The following is a 20,761-nucleotide window of genomic DNA, read 5'->3' on the forward strand; positions in this document are numbered from 1 at the left end:
GGGTTTTCTCTCTCAGATCAAATGGTGTACTACACCCCTGGCTTGTCTCCTCGTCTGTTAGTAAATCAAACTGAATAACTGTCTTTTTTAAACTGTATTTAAAAAATAAGACTATGTAAAACACGTAATGGTAGGTGGAAACTAAGACTGATCATTACTCTGTAGTGTACAGCAGTAGGAAGCCTTTCTTGCCCGCTGGGCAGTTCCATAAGTGTGTAACGCCACATGAAAGCTATGAATACATCTTTAAAAGGACTTATGGTTTCCCTTGTTCTCGGTTCTTGTGCTAAGCTAGGCTAATCACATCCTGTTCCAATCTCGGCTCAAGACTCGCAGAGATATAAAAAAAAAGAAAAGATTTTAACATTGACAGCAGATTGGGCCAGGGACAAGGTGGAAGTGCAGCAAAGTGTCAACGTTTGCCTATTTTCCATCTACCACACATTTACCATTTTGTCCTGTGATGTTGTCAGATCCTGCAGAACCTGTTCAATGATGCTTTCAGCCAGAGAGACACTCAGAGTTTTTTTCAGTTCACTGCATGAACAGAGAACACAGGAAATACAACAGAGTGATTACAGCAAATTGGAGAGTGCTGGTTTGAGAGAATCAATTAGTTTCATAATATTGGGTAATTGATATACATACGGTTCTATGGCTTAACTTGTTCCACTCCAAGATATTTTACAAAGGCAGATTTTCTAAGTTACAAATCATCATAAAGCAGTAAGTGTTTTTATGGGGTCTGGGGTCTAATCCAGAAAAGGTGTTATGTAGAGAAGTGAATAATCAAGGTTTTTAGAGATGAAAAGATGCAGTTGTAGGCCAGAGGAGACCAACCAGCCATGTTATTCAGAATACAATGTGTCAGTGTCATAGTGATCCTTAGTAATATTTCTGAGGGCAGACGTATGAACTTCTGGTTTGAGGGATGAGGCAGCAGCATGTCTTTAGATAATATCACATGAATCTCGGATGACAGATAGACTGCCTTAGCTTTATGTTTCCTACGTTTCAAAGGGAAGCTGGATTCTGCTAGCGTTACGTTGTGGTTTCAAAAGGACATTTTAAGTATATAATAAATTCCTTAAACTGGTCAACAAAGGCACCTAATCTGAAAGCCTGAATAAATGAGCTGTAAATTGATATACTATGCTGACCAGTACTTCATGGTTACCACTACATGTCCTGCTCACTATCCTCTCATTCACAAGCTTTTTATCAGAGAGTTAGCTCAGACAGTGTCTAATGTGATTACACGGTGTAAATGAGGTTAATTAAACGGACTGAAAGGACACTGTCTTACATAAATGTCACTACCTCAGTCTGTTGGTGATGATTGGCCCTGTGTGCTTCAGCAGGGTGCTTGTCAGGAATGTGTGCGTCTGTCTGACTTTTTTGGACACACACTCTGAAAGACTCTCAGACACACTCGACCGCTGGACAACCCTTGGACACACTGCCTCTGCACTCCTCGTCAGGCCTTGAGCCAACTCCTGCAACACAGTGGGGGTTAAATGCATTGTTAAATATGACACAGTTCAAAATGGGAAATGAGCAGCACTGAAAATGTTCTGTTATTTTGGAGGTTCAGCCAGGAATACCTCCTATGATATTGGAGCAACAAAATGTTACTTTACCACCTTAAAGGCAGAATATGCCATTGTTTGATCCAGCAGATGTCGCCCTTGAGCACCAGCATGAAACCAAAACAACTCGCGCTGCATTGTTGTGTTAGCATGCTAATGCTAGCGACCTTTATTATGCTCGTATCTTCACACCGTGTTCTAGAAACGCAGTTAAGCAGTGAGTACAGTATGCAATATTTATTTTCTCTAGTCCCTCAATTAAACAACTTTTATACGCAAGGGGATGAGCCGGCCGGCCGGTAAACAGAGTGAAGATAGGACTCGGAAAGCTCGAAAAACTCGGAAAGCGTCACAGACAGCGGGACTCAGGTGTCATACTCATTGTAGACAGTCATGACTCACAGAGTTATTTTCAGAGGATACACCGGTATTTGATTTCTGCTATATTTAAGTGTGAAAAATCGCATATTCTGCCTTTAAAATAGTTGTTTCAAATGTTGATTTGATAACACGATAACATTCAACAGGGAGAATGGTGTCTCTTCCATGTCCAAAGGACGGCCCGATCACCTGGTTACTGTAGTATGTAAGTTTGTAATTCTTGCACAACCGCACTAAAGGATACCATTCTTTCGACAGGAGTTCAAGCCCTGCATGACACTAAAAGTGAAGCTTAACACCAAGCTAACTCATGATTAAATAAAACCAACTGAGCCAGTCTACACATACAAAACAAGTGAATCACTGTTCACCAAACAATGCATGAAACACAAGAACTTCAGTCCTGATTTGAACCCTGTTTATGAGTTCAACACTCTGTACTTTCTGGTTACATTAAACTATCATATAGTTCAGTGATTCAACCCTGTAATTGACCCAGTATGCTTAGTCACACAGAGGGTATATTCAACCGTGTACCTGTATGCTTCTATTGAACTCATTAGTCAGTGCTGTAGCAGCGTCATTGAGGATGCAGTTCACCATGTCTCCATCAGAGGTGCACGTCCTCCCTGCCTCATACAGAGAGGGGAGCAGCTGTACAAAGATAATTAAAAAAAACAACAACAGTAACAAAACATTAGTAGCAAAAACATTATTTGTATGTACATCCATCAGATGCAATCCAGTACAGCAGCTCTGCCACATCTTCTACCTCCAACAGAGGTGTTCATAGAACTATATGTTCCTAATTGAGGTCATAATGGTAGTGACCTTGCACTGGAGGATATCATATTGAGATATATTTCGATCATCCTTTCCCTCTCACCACATTATCATTAATAAACATAGTTATTAACCAAAACAGTGTACAATACTAATGATTTGTTGCCTATAATGACATAATCATAGAGATGATCAAAACCCATCTGAGCAGCCTGTACCTTAATGGACTCCCTGGAATTATGCAGCACCTCGTATGCATTCAGGATGTCAGCCTGGACCTGCTGAGTGTCGCAGTGGTTTACACGTTGAATGCTGTCTTCCAACTGCCTACTCAAACCTTGGACCAACTACAATTGAACACAAGGGAACAGACACAGCTGAAGATACAGAACGAAACAAAAAATGTAACAGAGCAGTATAGTTTCTGAAAAATGTAATGTGCAATACTCCATACACTGGATCCTTCTGATTCACTATCTTCCACTCTGTTAGATACAGTTTTCCCATCGAAGGAAAGCGTTTGTGAAAAAGTGGAAGTAAGCCAAACTGAATCTGTATCTTATCAATAGTTCTCTTTTACTCTTCCCTAAATAAACTTCTGTGGGATAATCGAGTGCAGAATATTAGAAAGTTCAATCCAAATTAAATGTTTCACATTGATGACCAAATTTTCAAAATATTTTGGGCACTGTGGTTAGTTAACAAGCCCCATGTTCACAGGCTACAGCCCTCGAAGCGGGCAGCGCTGGTTCGGGTTCGACCTGTGACTCCTTCGCTGCATTTCATTTCCCACTCTCCACCATCTGTTCAGTGTCCTGTCTCTCTAATAAAGGCATTAACAGCACAAAAAACAATCTTATTTTATTATTATTATTATTATTATTATTATTATTAGTCTTCTATTTGGATATTTTTAAGTAAATATACATAATTTCTTGACTATTATTGTAAAAAGACCATAGTACACATCATATTTTTGTTCTTACCTTTTCAGAGTGTTGAGCTTTCAACGTTTGCTGAAATTCCACTCGTTCACATGGTCTCTGGTTATTTCTGTCTAAACACTTCTGAATCTGTCCACGCACACAAACACACACACATCAAAACATAATTACTAAACATTAAACTCATAACAGTTGCATGAAAAACAACAGAAACCAAAAGTTATTTATGGTAAACTTCTCTTTGAGACAGGAAGGCCAGCTTAAGAAACATAATGTGAGATATGGCAGATGCATACTTTGCACAGTCTGTCATTCAGATTTTTTAAATTTCACACTGCAGTAAAATAAACTTTATTGATAGTCACACTTTTTAGCACACTGATAAAGTGCTTTAACTCTGACCTTGTGCAGGGCCTCACTTGTTCTGTCAGGGTCGCTACGGTAACTCTGCGTGATGTCAGCCAGCGGGAGACACACCTGCTGCAGAGTGAAGTTCCTGTAAAACACACAACAATATGCTCAACACACTTCACTTGACATTCAAATGTCCCTGAGCTGTATTTTGAGCCCAGTGCTATTTAGGAAATGTTTGCATTCTAACAGACTGAACTAAGCTAGTGGACATAATAAAAATGTAAACCTACTAAACGTCAGGTTGTGACCACCTGTGAGCTGTGTTTGCATTTATGTTAAAGCAATCACTGAGCCGCTTGATCATCTGTAGACACTCAGCCCATATCAATTTTAGATAGTATTTTATTTAAAAAATAGGCTTCAGCCCAGATGTACTGAAGATTTTTTTTTTTCAAAAGTAAACTATGTAGTGAATTTGAGGCTCTGTAACATGACTATTTCACAGTAGTTACTCCATTGAGGTTTGTAATCCTTTGCCTAGATTATTTTTAGTTGATCAGGCTGTACACATGTTTGTTAGCAACATTTTTCAAGGTGTTCATTAAGTACTTAAGCCAGCAAATGAGCCTGACATAAAAAGTATATAAACAGCACGTTAGCACTGCTCCCGCACCTCTTGCTTTCTCTTTTTGTATGAGGCATTTCTTTGAGTTAAACCAGTGTTTTTTCTATTGAATTCATTCATGTGTCAGTGTGATGGCACAAGGAAATGTTTTATTGAAATGTATCTAAATAATCCCATAAAACAGGAAAATAACGATTCATTCATTCATGTTAGTAAATAAGTGCAGAAAACTCTTAGCTAGCTTTTCAGGATTAATGAACCTTTTACTTGTTGTGGATGTAGGTACACCTTGGCTTATGTGTACATACAAAGGACTTGAGAGTAAATGTGTGTTAAATTACCACTCTAAGGCATCAGCCACATCCTTGAAGCCTCTGGCAGTCACGCTGTTTCTGTCCCATGCTAGACGTCTTGAAAGAGAGAAACAGAGTTCACTTCACGTTTTGGGGAAAATGCAAAACTCTGTTATTCATTTTAAAAATTATTTATTTTTAGCTTATCTCTGAACCCAACATACATGTGGCTAAATTAATTAAATTATGAGTCACAAACCTATGGAAACAACAAGCATGTCCCAGCTTTCTTTATCCCCTCAAGTGTCCCCTGGAAGATCAGATCGGACAGATTCTACAGAAACTACACCTCATTCCTTAAGACTGATTCTAGCTTCAATAGGCCCTACACCATATAGATGATGAGGTCTCTGTTTAGTTGTGTCACATTTAAATTCATGTAAGGCTGCAGATATAGATAATTTGAGTTATGAATGTAGTAACTGAATGCTATTTTCAGATAACGTATAAAGACTAAAGACTTACTTTTAATGATCGCTGTAAGGGGAAATTTCAGCTTTTACACTCTAAGTCATGCAACACACACATCGGCTGAAATATACACAAGAGTCCTATGGACATGCACTAATGGAGAGATGTCAGAGTGATCTGGCACCTCTACAGCTACCAGACCAACTTCCATACTTAAGCTGCACCGGGACTTGAACCGGCGACGCTCCAGCTCCCAACCCAAGTCCCTACAGACTGAGCTACTGCCGCCCCAATGATGTCATATAGAGAAAAAAAACCTTTATAGTGTGTTCAGCTGTAAAGTCAAACTGTTTCCATGACAACATGTTGCTGCAGACACCACACTGTGTGTTCACCTCAGTCTGGTGTTACTCATCAGAGCTTTGGCCAACATTTTGGCTCCAGTGTCTCCAATGCTGTTCCCACTGATGTCGACCTCAGCCAGAGCAGCATGGCCGCCCAGAGCACTCAGCAGGATGTTTATCCCCGTCTTAAGCCTGGAGTCACACAGCGAGAGAGACTGCAGGGGCTACACACACACACACACACACACACACACACACACACACACACACACACACACACACACACACACACACACACACACACACAAATATAGAAGACATGTTAGCATTTTATACTAGTCATCATCATTTGGAAAAATACATTTCCCTTGAGAAGATGAACTTAAATATGGCATTTGATTGATGAATGTTTCTCATATTACAAATCAGTACTTCATGTGTTTCATTTATTCAATTGTGCACTTATATAAATAACTAAGAGTAAACTACATGAACTGTATTGTCACTTACACACTCTTCATCCTGAATGAGCTGGGCTATACGATGAAGAACATCGGTGAGAGCTCTGGTGGACAGAAAGAGTTCATACTAAACCAACCAGAAAAAAATGATCGTAACACAGACCACAAAGTAAAGGGGGTGGAATAAGGGAAAGAAGGATGAAAGAGAAGAAGAAATTATGATATATAAAGGAAGGGTTCAAAGTGAACATGGACTCAGTTGATGTGTATCGTATATTAAAGAGCAGAGGTCTGGTTAGAGAAGCTGAATGTATGCAATGAAGAGTTGGAGCGAGGTTCATAAATGATGGGTACATACAAAACAAGGTCAATTGGATATCAGTTAATCTGGTATTAGTTAACTGAAGTTAAAAGTAACGTTAACCAGTCGTATTAATAAAACCAAACAAAACCATCGCCTTTTAAAATGTTAATAGATAGGTAATTTAAAGAGGCCATGATAACTTAGAAAACTCTAAATTACACACTTGCAGTGTTGAATATACACTAACAAGTCAATAATACACATTCACTGTCACGTAAACAACTGCTGTTCTGTGTATATCACTCAGGCTGCACATCGCTAAAAAGCTATGATTCTTCTGATTCTGACCGTGTAAACCATTTAAAGATCCAACCAACAAAGCAGCCACAATCCACGCTTTTGTCAGGCCACGGACAAACAAACAACAAACTGATTTGATTTCTTACAGTCTAGGCTAGGCTAGTCCTCCGGTCATTATATTCTAACAAAAACACTCCTGCTGCATCAACAAAGGTTCTCAACGATCCAAATCTATTAAAAGATTTAATCCAATAAATCCACAAAGATCCATGGATGATTCAAACTTCCCTCCCCTGTTGATCTGTTTTCTGCGTACTAACTAATGAATTGAACTTTATTGACACTTAATTTGACCAATCAGGTCCTTCCCTTCACTGCTCCTAGGCTAATATAGCCAATGAGAGCCTTAGTAGAAACAGGACTTTCTTTCTCTCCCCTCCATGGCTGCATTACACATGATGCCGATGTATCCGTTAAAAAGAGAGATAACAACATGGTGGGGAGTCTCTGCGGATAGTCAGGAGCAAGTAGGGTCAACTGACTTGAGTTGGTGAGGGTCATCTTGAGTATCGAAGTGACGTTAGCAGAAACGGAAGTTAAATGTTCCAATATTCCTTTTTCAAATTATTGTCCAAGTTAAAAATCAATTAAACATTTAACTGCAATAATTAACGGTAAGACGTGTGCCAAGCTCTGACAGAAACTGTTATTCATGCAAAAGATGTACACACCACATACATAAACATAGATATGCACATTACATGAGAGTTGGTAGAGTTTAGAGATCATGTGAAAGGAAGCATATAGCTGTGTTATGTCTCTCAGACCTGGACTTCATGGCAAAGTTTCTCCCCAGAGCAAGATGTTGAAGACAGCGACATCTGCCAACAGACAGAACCAGAGTCACCATGTCGTTCTCAAAACCTACAGGCAAAGAGGGAGAGAGAAAGATAGGAAGAACAACACAGAGGATTTCAGTCATTCCGCCATCAATCAATCTAGTGCCACTAAAAAGTCACTTCATGCTCTGAAGGTAGGATTTTCAATATTACAGTATGAAGTATATTACTTCTCACTATTCAGCTCAATGTCCACTTTCTCCCCACCTATCTAAGAAAGTTTGGAGACACTAATTCAGCATCTGAAACCTAGCACCTGTTCTCTTCGAAAATCCGAACATATTACTCCTGTCCTCAAAACACTCCATTGGCTCCCTGTACAATACAGAATCACTTTTAAAATCCTATTGTTAGTCAATAACCCTTTTCACACATATGGAAATCTCCTGAAAAACTCTGGATATTTGGCTACCCGGAGGATCTTTAGGCTATGTGTGAACGCAAACAGCCGCATTTTTTGCGTGGACTTTACCCGGAGTTTCTCCAGCCAGACCTTCGTATTTTATCCGCAGAAAATCCGAGTGAGCTGATGTCTGAACACGGCCGCATACACACCGGAGATTTCAATTTGAGCCAATGGGACCCGAGTGACGTTTATATACAGTGACTGCATAAAGTGTCTGCACGCGACCACTACGATCTCCGTGCACGTAATTAAACGGCTGCATTATGTTTTCTGTTCGTCAGTATGTTGTTCTCCTCTCTTTTGTGGATGTTGTCATTCCATTGGACTACACATAGTATTGATATAAAGGCATTTTTTACTTTTAGACTAGTTTCTTAATTAGCAGACTACTTAAAGTGCCTTAAATGTAGTCTCTTCAAACATCTCACTGGGTTTAATGTCTCTGTAGACACCTGAGCATATTCCTCTACCTTTTGTTCAATTTCAATACATAACATAAGACATTTCTATCTAAAATTGGGATATTGTGTGAAAAACACTGTTCAAACTTACACTGTTACATGTCAGAAAAACATCTGGCCATTAACACTTATAGCAGTCCAGGCCAATGGACCAGTCGATGTGTGCATTGCGTGTGCATGTTCTTGCCTGTGTGGTTTAGCATACCGTTGTCAGAGATATCCAGACTTTTTATAACGGTGGCTTCAGAGATGTGCTCTTGTATGACCTGGGCCCCTGTTGAACGTAGCTACACACACAAACACAATCATGAATACAAAAATAAAAGGTTTACTGATACTCATCATAACATAAAATGAAGTTATTGTTTGCCCTTGTCGTGTGTGTGTATTTTACTTCACAGCTACTGATGTCCAGCTCCAGCCCAATGAGATAAGTATTGGTTGCCAGACCCTGCAGTAACAACCTAGCGTAAAACAAAACGTCTTGATGATCACTCTGTACATGCACAGCTTTGCTTTGACACTATTTAATACACCATTTTTTTGACAGTGCTGGCTAACCATAACCACCACTACCTGTTGTTGTGGTAGCTAATTTTTCTGCAAATCTGTCATAAAGAACAGGCGACCAGAAAAATTGAGCTAGCTGTGTGCAGCCAAACTAGCTGAGTAAGCAAACATAAGAGTTTTGCTGATCAATCAAATACATTTCAAGAGAGCTTAATCCTTCAGGTTTGGGGGGAGTGCACAAAGGAAAGAAAAGAAAAATAAATTGGTTATTAGGTAGCAATAAACATCAACATCATTAAACACATTAAACTTGAGGAAAATATACAACAGCAGCTGTGATTGGCCCCAGCCTCCCCCAACCCTAAACTGGAAAACTGGTATAGATAATGGATGGATGGAAAATATGCATCATGGTTCTTTTGTCTGAAAAATGATATAATTAAAACCTAGAAGTGAGTTGCAAACCTGGGTCTGAATCTACAGACTTCAAAAAGAGTTTGCAGGCAGAAGTAAAAAAGCAAGTCTACAGAAAATGTGCTCACATATATGATCTCAAATGAACATGTTTGAAAACTACATTTTCCAATGGTCCTCCCAATTCTTGAAAGAACAAACTTTACAGAGACTACAGAGAACTTGAACTCTTCATTGAACGGTTTGTCATGTCATATTCAAGCTCAAACAGAAACTTTGTGAGCTGGGAAACAAATCAGAGAAGGTATTCAGATCAGATATTGAGAAAAAAGAAAATAAATAAAACATGAATTTCAGAGTTTCATAAATTCATAATAAATCAAAAATGTTTCGAGTGGAGGGTTGACTGTACCTGAGAGCTTGTGGAGGTAGTTTGGTTGCAGACAGGTTCACATATTTCAGCTCACAACTCTGACTGAAGAACTTTTGAATGCTTTTGGTCACCTCACGCACCTTTCTAAACACAAACACACAGCAGACATGAACAGAGTCATCAGCTGTGCTTTCTTTGTGAGTTATTTCATGAATCATACCTAACATCTGTGAGCATGAGACGAAATTATGGAAATGTGCTGTTCAATGCATCTTCTGTCTGCCTGTGGTGCTCTATGATCAATTTGCGTCAAATAAATGCGCAACAAATTAACAGATGACAGAACATCCTTCAAATTAGAAAAGATACATTTGTATTTAAACTTAAATTAAAGAGCAAATGACTCTATGGTGTTTGTAGTCATTTTTTCACAAGCAAATTTTAACCATTTGACTAAGGTGGTAAATACAGACCAACTATAAAAACAACCAAAAAATACCAAGGTTTGTAAGTTTTGAGTTTATACCAGCACAATTGGGAAAAGAGTAAAAAAATCTTAGACTACTGAAAAACTCTCTGTTGTATCCTTTTTGTATGTTTTATGGTGATATCCCCTTAACAGTCTCAGTGATAAGATGTTTAAAAGTGTTACCTGTGTATCGTGTTCACAATATGGTCTCATACTGTTGTACTACACTGGATATGGAGAAGTAAAGTGTCTGTGCGGCCTGAGGACTAATAATAATACCAGAGCTGACCTGTGGCTGAAAGGATTCCTGGCCAGGTTCAGGTGCATCAGTTTGTAACAACATCCAGCAGACAGAGACACAAATAACTTCAGAAGAAAGACAGAATCAGTGGGTGTTATGTACAGGAAATACAAGCGTTTACTACAAAAAGTTGTGATGTTCTGTTATTAATTAGTCAAATTTGATACAATAGTCTGTTTTTAGTTTATTTTAACTATTTAGTCAACAAATAGTTAAAGTTCTTAATAAACTAAAAAGTTTCCCAAATTGTATACAAAAACAGACTTCAGGCTATCAGGCAGTTTCCACAGCCATACCAAAGTGCTGAGGATAAATCGTTTTGCTCTCCTCACCATCGTTGTATGTTATTCTGATAACATTAGCAAGTGACACAATTCTATAAACCCACATTCATGTTTTCTTTGAATGTCTCAGACCAGATATCTTGGCATGGCATGTACACCCTGCTGAAAGGGTTGTCTGTTAAACTGTCAGTACCGTCAAAAAAAAAGAGCTTGCTAGTTCCAATGCTAATAGCACCCACACCCAAAATGTTTCTTCTGAACATTTCTTAAAATTATGTTATACGACGTGTTGCTAAGCTTTTGAGTTCAGTGTTGATGGAAGCGATAATCCTAAAACTTGCTCGACCAGAAGATAGTGTTTAAATAAAGTTTATCTGACTGACCGTGTCCAGAGGGCAGGAGGTATCACTCAGGTCCAAATGACACAGAGAGTTAGTACTGGACAGGAACTTGAAGAGGAACTGCAAACACAAACACAAAAGTATACTTTATAAACGTTCTGTGTTTATAAAGACCTGTTACAGATCCACCTGGACTCTCAGCTCAGAGGTTAAACAATGTATGTAATACTTTGTTACATATTTATAACAGCTTTCGGAACTGATACCAGTTTTGTTTTTTGATCTGAGAGGTTCAGGGGTTAGACTGATCAGCTTGACATGTGCCTCCGTCAAAGATGGGAACAATCTCGATATCCACCCTCGCACACTCACTGACTTTGATGCACGCTGTCCCACTGTTGAATCGTCAAGTGCGTGAGGGATCGGTCTTAGACTTTTTGAGCCTTTTATGCACCCTGTCTATAAGTGGGCATATCTGCAGACTTAGCATGAGGGAATTACCCATAGTTCAAAGCATTGTGACCTGAAATATATCAATCCCAGGGGAAGCACGCAAGAATGGAACGCCATGAAAGACATTAAAAGGGAGAGACGGTAAACAAGCAGGAAGGTGAAAAACACTCTATTTACAAGTTTATTTATTTAAAACAAGAGAGAGCGAGAAAGAGAGAGAGCATATTAGTCCCATTTTATACATTATGTATATATAGAAGTAAGAACTTTTATAAGCACCATGGCTGTGAAGAAAGCAAAATCACTTTCAAGTCCTAAAGGGCTCAGAGGGTTTAGAGAGGAAATTCAATTCAGTCATAGACTCGGCGTGTATTTCTGGTGAAGCAGAGAAGAGTGGCGCTCTGGGACGCCTCTGAGACGTACCATGGCACCTCTAGTGCAAACACGGTTTTTAACTACGGTGGGCCCGATCAGCTAAAGAGGGTGCAGCACAGACGGAAAGCAGCGCACATGTGTGCTGTGAATTCATGGCTTTACATTAATTATCAGTGCAGAATTCCAGAACATGGCGCTGAAACATGCTCAGCGAGAATACGTTTTTATTATTAATACTAAACTGGGGATCATACTTTCCAAAACACGGCTCCATTTGTGAATTGCTCTGCACACCACAATATGTGTATCATTGTGTGCATTCCTGCAAATAACATTATCTGCAGTTCATCCAGATAATGATGGAAAACACACACAGAGCAGAGAGTACCATGGCATCTTCAGTGACCAGGCTGCCCGGGTTACCAGAGAGATCCAGATGACTCAGAGTCGATGAGAACAGCAGAGTGGAAGATAACATCTGACTTAGACAGCCAACGCCTGGAGAGAGAACAGAGCAGCACACATGGTGATCTCAATGGAGTAAGATATCTGTATGTAAAGGCTACTCTTGGAGATATATGATGTCATGTCTTACCTCTAGCAGTCACTGACACCCGGGACAGAGAAATGTACTTCAGTCCTTCAGGTAGATTCCCAAACTCCTGACTGACAGCTATTAAACCTAGAACAAACACACAAGTGTCTACAATCTACTATATACATGTTAATAAGCATGTGTGACAAGTGTTTGGGGCGGCTGTTCATCTCTCAACTGGAAGAGTTCTGGATTCGATCCACAGCTCCTGCAGCAACATGTCCAATGTGTCCTTGGGCAAGACACTTAACCCCAAGTTGCTCCTGCTGCTTCGTCTTCGGTGTATGCATGTGTACGAATGGGATTAGTCACTTCTGATGGTAACTTTACATAGTTCTACCATCAGTGTGTGAATGGGTAGGTATGACATGCGGTGTAAAAAGTGCTTTGAGTAGTCAGAAGACTAGGAAAGCGCTGTACAAGCTCAAGTCCAATTACCATGAAGATGTATTTCAAAAGCCCACCTTTGTCTTCGATTGGATTTCCTGAGAGGTTGATGGATTGCAGTTTAGAAGAGGTGTTCTCCCGTAGCGCAGCAGCTATCTTAACTGCAAAGTCCCTGCAGCAGAATAAAAGGATACTTCTCAATCTCAGTCAGTCCTGTATGCCAGACTTAATATCAGGCTAACAAATGGCCCGCTTACATTTCCAGATTTATCATGCGAAAAATGGTATCTAATTCTCTGTCCAGCAGCTGGAACAAACCCTGTCATTCAATGTCTTTTGTACCATTTCCACTTTTGTTCAAATGTAAACATTCAAATCCTCCTAAAATAAACAAAAACAGACTGGTGCCCAAAAACAGCACAATATTGGAGGGATTTATTGTTTTCTAAATTGATATTCATGTGTGTAAGTATAAAATGAGTCAGCTGAAGAGACACAATCCTCTTAAATAGGAAACCATGCAACACATGACACAAGACTGTCCCAGAATCAGCACAGTAACAATGACACACTGCAGTGCATGAATGCATGGATGATGTAAAGACATAATCATGTAAAATAGCTGATCTGAATGGATGTTTTTCTTAACTCATTTTGTTGTTTGGGGATGGAGATGTGCTGATTATGACACAAAATGACAGACTTAGGCAGTGCTTTGACCATTTGGTTATTTCCATAGATGGACATAGTCTTCTTTGGGGGTTTTTTTCAGATGAGGTAGCACAAATCATGTTTTTAATACCCCATTTTTTTAATATTTTGCCAACAACCAATCTCTATGTGACTAACAGGCACAAAGAGGACCATTAGCAACAAGAACGTATACTTCTATATGGTTATTTTTAAAGCATGTAGCGGCTGTCATCGAGTTAGTGTCCAATAAAGTCATTAACAATTAGCTGAAAAGATTTACAGTGAGTGATATGTTTGACCACTAAAAGACAGCAGGAGCATGGTTTGTGTCAGATCACACTACTCACGCATGTACAAGAGAGAATCAGTATAGAGAGCAGAAAAAGAGCATCTTTATCTTAATATGCACAACTATAAACTCATATAGCAGGTAGTACAGTCAGTCTTCCGGTGTGGGTTGGAATGCACTTTTAAAAGTCGTATTGAGGGAAGCAATTGTTAACTGTGCCCGCTTTCCTTTCTGAGTAAATGATCTATCCTTCTGAACCGACTTTCACACGCACACTCACGGTTTGAGTCCACAGGCCTCCAGAGACAGCTCCTCAAGACAAGAAGATCTGGACAGCAGGAAAGTCAGCTGCTGCTGGACGTCTACTGACTGAAGCAGGACAGAGAGAGACACACACAGTCTGAAACAAATGATAAAGTCTGATATTACGCATTTTCATTTTTATGTTTCAGTGTTATGTGTGGAAACTGTGAAGCGCAGAGAAATGTTGCAATAAAACTGCTAGAGATTACTGCTGTATGTGTGAAGGTGCTTAATATACACAAATCCAAGGACCTGTCAGGGGTGACCTCTTCATCTTCCTTTGACTGTACCATGTCTCATTCAATTTCAAATATGACTGCTTCAGTGCCTAGCAGAGCGAAGCTGAATGAATCCAACTTGCCCTGATGCTGTACTTCCAAGCTCTTCGCAATCTAATGCATATGATGGGTACTTTCCTAGTTTAGAGGACATGTCAAGATGTTTTCAAATATATCGTATATAGATCTTTTATAAATCTGAATACTCTACCTTTCATCTTTTTTGTATTACGACATAAAATGCAGTAAAGTATCTATTTGATTGCAGGACTTATTTTTGTCTTTTTGAACATAATAAACTGGCAACATTGTGTCATTACAGTAAGATTATAGTCTTACTGTAATAATAATTTCAGTAATAAAACGTATGGCAGCAGTATCATTTAATAAGATGGACAACAAGATACAGTCAGAGGAAACACCTTTCCTCATAATTTTTGAACAACATCTCAACTTCCTTTTGGTTTCGTCTGTTTGAAAGAGAGCCTGCCAAAAAAAATGTAACAAGATGGATAGTAGACAGTAAAATGTGCCACCACCTGCTCCACTTTCAGAAAGGACATTAATGGTCAGAGAGTGTTTATTGATACTGAAAGAAAAAAGGAGTACAAATAAAGCCCCCCTCCTTCAGTCCTCCTTCATGGAGACAATTTTTCAAAGAAAGAATTCTAGCATATACTGCAGGAGAGAAAGTAAGCCTTTACATGGGAAGCAGCATTTAACATGGTGTAGGTATGTTTCTTGTGGGCTAGGACAGGGAAGAGAAAAAGTAAGATACATAAGATCATATGAGTTACCAGTTTGAGCTCCTTGCAGTAGATCTTAGAAAACCAGTGGCTGAAAGACTGAGCTGCAACTGCTAATGCCAAGTCCCTGAGCATAGAGGAGAGAGGAGAGGAGAGGAGAGGAGAGGAGAGGAGAGGAGAGGAGAGGAGAGATTAGAAATGAAACTAAAATTGGATGAAAGAGCACTGTGCTGTATCTCACCTGCTTTCTAAGTGGCTGAAGTCCTGCAGCTTGAACTGTTTCAAGTTGTTTGTGTAGTAGATATTGTCGACATCCTACCAAGACAGGAGAGACTGCTTCAGTGTTTGCATTTGTTTGTTGTAAAGCGCTTCTAAAGTGTAATTTTAAAGTTTGGTATTAGGGCTGTCAAAAGATTAAAAAATGAATCGTGATTAATCGCTGAATTTCAATAGTTAATCGCGATTAATTTCATATTTAATTGCACGTTTGAAATTCCAATATTTTGCATTTCAAAACTTTTTGTGATGCTCTTGTTTTTCATTTTGTACTTACTTAAGCAAAGTGTGTGTGACTTCCTGATTGGATGAAAACCTGCTTTTGTTCAGAGAACATTGCTATGGATTGAAAAGTTAATGAAAATAGCTAAAGGGGAAAAAAGGGGAAAAAAGTGAAACGTTGGGCGTGCATATTACTTTTGACTAATCTACTGATCTGTGAGGGAGTTTTTTGCACATTGAAATGCACCATTCACAGGTGTAGCTGTGTCAATTATTTCCATCACTCTGGCTGCGCTACGCTACGGTTGATTAACTACGGTGCCCAAAAAGGGACAAAATGGCCGGTGATAATGTGATTTTAAAAAATGTACGCATAATCGCGATTAACACACTGATCCTGACAGCCCTATTTGATATACAATGCATATGTTTTATGTATCATTACAGTAGTGTCTTACCCACTGAATCTCTTCTCGAAATCGTATCTCATTGAAATCACACAGAGCAGCATAGGTTTCAGAAAATCCTCCTGAAAATTTTGTTTAAAAACACATTGTTGTTTGGTAGCTGGGAAAGTCTCCTTCAGTTTTATCACTGAAATGACAGGTCAAAAAGTTTCTCCAACATCTTAACAGTGACACTGATCATACAGAATAGCCTTATCTACTGTTATAGATAATATCTATACTCATCTATACTAAGAAAAAGCACATACCACAGGGTCCTGGCTGATTGTGGAGCTGCTCTTCTATCACACCTGTCTGCTCAATAAGTCTCTGCTGCATATCAGGGGGAACGGTCTTCAACAGATTTCTGGGGATTGAAGGGAAAATATACTGCGTTAGCCAGACATGGTGTTACAAGACACACATTCGACTGTCATTGTGGTATGGAGCGGCCTTGAAATGCTGCCTTCATAAAGAAAAACCTTGAAAATTTGTGTTAGCTGTAAATAAGCATTTCCTTTCTTGTGTGCAGAATATATCTGTGGGGTTGGTGTAAAGCGCTTCAAAGTGAGGTCAATGCAGAAGTACCTGAAAATCTGCCTTTTGTTATAAAGGCAGGTGTGTGCAACAAGATGTCAGAAACAGAGAAGTCTGAGACAATGAGCCTACTTTAAGTGTTCAATCACTCAGCCATAAAACACTCAATCTCAAAACCAAATACAACATGGTTATTATTTGTAAATGAATGTGCTATTTAGAGGAAAACTTAAGATTAATAGTATTCTGTAGTGTGTGGCTATACCACAGCTAACTGGACATGTCTGGTTCATTCTTACTTTGTACCACAGACTGTATATCTATGCTTTTTACAAACAGGTAGGCATTAATCTACTGGAGGAATTATTAAGTTTTGTGCAAGTGCATTCTGTTCAAAGCCTTTTTTTTTTTGCTATTCAAAATTAACTTCATATTTATATCACAGTTTACATGTTTTATGGAAGCGGCTTTCTGACTTTGCTTGCACAGGAGTTAGTTTATAACTTAGCATTTGCTAACCTGTCATGCTCTTCTTCCCAAGCTTCACCTTTTGGTGAATGTCCAACCAATCCAAGCGGGTATCAATTTTCGCGCCGTCCCAAAAAACAAAGATGGCTGCCGCCGACATTTGGCCGATTGCCCCTCTAATGCTTCACCAAGAAGGTTGTAAACGGAATTAATTATTTTTAGGCATTCCTTATAAAATGTATGAAATAGCTTTTTAGAAGAGTAAACATTTGTCTATACTTTCTTGTATGCAAAGTTTAGCATATTTAACAATTAGATCCTGAACTCATAATTCAGTTCTGCTTAGCCATTGGCTTAATTAAGGAATTTCTATAAGAAAAGCTTATCACTCGCTTTTTCTACTGAATAGTCTTTTAAATTATGTCCTACAGGCTACTAATGTGATGATTTATAATTGTCTTGATAATAAAATACTAAAGTTATACCTATTCCACAATGTTCAATTAACACTAAAAACTAAAACGGTGTATTTTTTTGCAGGGATTTTATTCACAAGTAAGTAAGTTATAGTATAGGTCTATGTTAGGTTTCTTTAGTAAAGCACCTTTAACAGAACAAGTTCACAAAGTGCCTCACAATGTTAAATGATAACAATAATTATAATAACAGAAAAAAATGAACAGAAGTCTTTTAAGTAGGAAAACCTTGATGTTTTTTTACTACCTATTGTTCAATCAAGTGCTTCTCATTTGCATTTGAACTGAAAAATAGATACAGTATGAAATGACTGCAATTCCATCTCTGAGTGTTACTAGTATTAGCTTGCAACTTATCTAATTATTGGTGTGCATTGATACTGGTTGCAGGTGGTGCCATGAGACTCACAGTGGTGAGGAGTCAGGAAAGGTCCTCTTGAGTGAGGCAGTTATGTGACTGACCATGGACTCCAGATCTTCACCATGTAAGACACTGAAAGAAAGAGTCTGCCTCTCCGCTTCAAGGACAATCTGCAGCACAGACTACATGTCAGACATGTTTGATGCTTAGTTTTAGCTCAACACAGACTGTAGAGAAATGTTCATTTACATTTGATCACAAACTACAAAATATATATTCTCTTCTCTGTTTTAAATTCTATATTGAGTAAAAATTTGAAAAAGGAAAAAGGCTGATCTGAATATTACACACAAGTTACCTCTGTGAGACTGTGAATGTTGATGGAGCGAATCTCCAGGTAGCTGAAAGTGTTCTCCACCTGCACACAGACATGGACACTTCTTGAAAACACACTAAGCACTATTTTACTCTGACTCTCAGAAATGATCTTCCGAGAAACCATTAGGTAGAAAATACCTACATTTTATTTCACTATTTTCTATTCAATTACCAAAACAAAATGAACATTGTTGATAGAAATTTGCTCCATGAAAACCAGAACCCTCTGACTTTCTCTGCATATGTAAAAAGTTAATTCTATTTAAAAAGAACAGTTGATAAAATCAAAAAAATAAACAGAGGTATACCTCTTTACTGGGCCTTCACATTTATCTTGTGTCAATTTGGAAAAGTCAGAATGAATTTTTTAACATCGCGGAAAAAATCTCACCCAGACATTTTAATTCTTGTCATAAAATCAACAAAATGTTGGTGGTGTTGTTTGTTTTGTGATTTACCCTGACAGGGTGCTTGTTAATAACCAGGTAGCCTCTCCACAGACTCAGCACCTAAACACAAGGAGAGACAGGACATTAAACATGGGACTGACGGACTGCAGCTCCCTCTGCAGGAGCATCCTGGCTATAACATGTTGCACTTGATGTAAGGCTTTGCACCAGGATTATTATGCTTTAGTAAGTTTGTGGTAAATGACATTGAGAAAAAAAATCATGTCTAATCGTGTCAGGTTAGGAGCTTTCAGGGCTGTTGGTGTCTTGTGTTTGATGACTGGACTATCCCAACAGGACACAATTTGTATAATTGTTTATTCAACATCTTATTCAACAATAACAATTTGATTAAAACTATTTTTATACATATTAAATCACTCACCATAAACCTGTTGACTGATCTTTCACCTGAATGACTGAAGTTGAGAACAACAGGAGTCACCAAACAGACTCTGTGAGGCTTCAGCAGCTCTGAGATCTGATCTAAACACACACACACACACACACACACACACACACACACACACACACACACACACACACACACACACACACACACACACACACACACACACACAGGAGCATTGGTACACAGGGATATGTTTAAACCTGCTGAATAACTGGGACTTTACAAACATATCACACTTAACATTATGTAGCCTATCAAAGAGTTTCAGTGCTGCTTCCAGAGGTCAGAACATAAAACTGTGATTTCATTGCATCTTCCTGAACACTGGTAAAAACTGCAGGGATATAGTTGCTACATTTAGTCAACCATATTTTATATATCTGAAGCCCAAGAATTATGAGCAACAGCCTTCAGTATAACACAAAGCATTAAAGCACAAACTGAACTGGAATCGCCTAAAACAATGTTAAAACTAAACGTTTAACCACTATGAGGCTGTTGAACAGGGCTGTTGGAAAGGACTGTATCAATTGTTTTTACAAGGGTTCCTCAAAACTTTGTAACTGCATGAAATAGTATCTGCAGTAAATCATACAAAAGCACTGCTATTTGTTACTTGCAGTGTTGATAAGCTGCTGCTCTCTCCTCATAAATCAAACTGTCACCGAGATTTAAAAATAAATTCTGATGTTGAAGTTAAAGGAAAGTCATCTTACCTCGCAGGTTGAGAGAAACAGAGTCCATCCTATGCGCTTAAAAAATAGTTTTTGTTTTCGAATTAAAAATGCACTGGGTTGACCTCAGATGATCTTTGGATCCACCAAAGTCCCACATTCAGTCTGAGAGAACTATCCAGGCTGACCACTGACCCGGTCCAGAGTTTTACATCACATGAGTAGAAAAGAAAGAATTGATGTAACAGGAATAATTATCAAAGTTTCCCACCTGCTTTCTCTTTTCCACTTGTGCACTTCTGCACACATACGTCACCTTTACTTGCTTTTTTTCTCTCAAACCTTTACATCCTGTTCCATGTTGTGAGTCACTTTTGTAGTGAACTTACAGAGAAGAGCAAACTGGCAGGAACCCTTTTAACTGCCTAACCGCCCCCGCACATAAAATCACCACAGTCAGGAAATCTGCACCTGAACACATGAAGCAGTAAGCTGTTTCAGAGGTGTCACTGTCCTCCATAATGTGATCACAGATTTTGGAAGACATGAAAGCAATAGATAAGAGAATCATATTTTTTCAGCTCAGAAAATCTAATCTTTAAGACTGAACATGTGCTTGTATAATTAATCAATACA

The 20,761-nt window shown here is 38.8% G+C and overlaps 1 protein-coding gene across 1 annotated transcript in view; it reads right to left on the reverse strand.

The window, feature by feature from the left end:
- Window positions 1–20,490, reverse strand: part of carmil2 (capping protein regulator and myosin 1 linker 2) — a 46,173-nt gene extending 25,683 nt beyond the window's left edge. The window contains exons 1-28 of the mRNA XM_020641037.3: window positions 20,168–20,490; window positions 19,425–19,525; window positions 19,049–19,099; window positions 18,571–18,630; window positions 18,261–18,382; window positions 16,640–16,737; window positions 16,383–16,453; window positions 15,668–15,741; window positions 15,478–15,553; window positions 14,380–14,468; window positions 13,195–13,289; window positions 12,731–12,817; window positions 12,524–12,633; window positions 11,350–11,427; window positions 10,671–10,747; window positions 9,952–10,056; window positions 9,010–9,079; window positions 8,821–8,902; window positions 7,677–7,773; window positions 6,295–6,349; window positions 5,836–6,008; window positions 5,018–5,086; window positions 4,100–4,193; window positions 3,740–3,826; window positions 2,972–3,100; window positions 2,508–2,624; window positions 1,321–1,496; window positions 450–537 (exon numbers count right to left, since the gene is read on the reverse strand). Coding sequence (XP_020496693.2) covers window positions 450–537; window positions 1,321–1,496; window positions 2,508–2,624; window positions 2,972–3,100; window positions 3,740–3,826; window positions 4,100–4,193; window positions 5,018–5,086; window positions 5,836–6,008; window positions 6,295–6,349; window positions 7,677–7,773; window positions 8,821–8,902; window positions 9,010–9,079; window positions 9,952–10,056; window positions 10,671–10,747; window positions 11,350–11,427; window positions 12,524–12,633; window positions 12,731–12,817; window positions 13,195–13,289; window positions 14,380–14,468; window positions 15,478–15,553; window positions 15,668–15,741; window positions 16,383–16,453; window positions 16,640–16,737; window positions 18,261–18,382; window positions 18,571–18,630; window positions 19,049–19,099; window positions 19,425–19,525; window positions 20,168–20,195 — 2,559 coding nt within the window. The 5' untranslated portion in view covers window positions 20,196–20,490. The remainder of the gene's footprint in view (window positions 1–449; window positions 538–1,320; window positions 1,497–2,507; window positions 2,625–2,971; window positions 3,101–3,739; window positions 3,827–4,099; window positions 4,194–5,017; window positions 5,087–5,835; window positions 6,009–6,294; window positions 6,350–7,676; window positions 7,774–8,820; window positions 8,903–9,009; window positions 9,080–9,951; window positions 10,057–10,670; window positions 10,748–11,349; window positions 11,428–12,523; window positions 12,634–12,730; window positions 12,818–13,194; window positions 13,290–14,379; window positions 14,469–15,477; window positions 15,554–15,667; window positions 15,742–16,382; window positions 16,454–16,639; window positions 16,738–18,260; window positions 18,383–18,570; window positions 18,631–19,048; window positions 19,100–19,424; window positions 19,526–20,167) is intronic.
- Window positions 20,491–20,761: the final 271 nt, after the last annotated feature.

This window comes from Labrus bergylta, chromosome 7, assembly GCF_963930695.1.
Source record: "Labrus bergylta chromosome 7, fLabBer1.1, whole genome shotgun sequence".
In the NCBI taxonomy this organism is placed as follows: domain Eukaryota; kingdom Metazoa; phylum Chordata; class Actinopteri; order Labriformes; family Labridae; genus Labrus; species Labrus bergylta.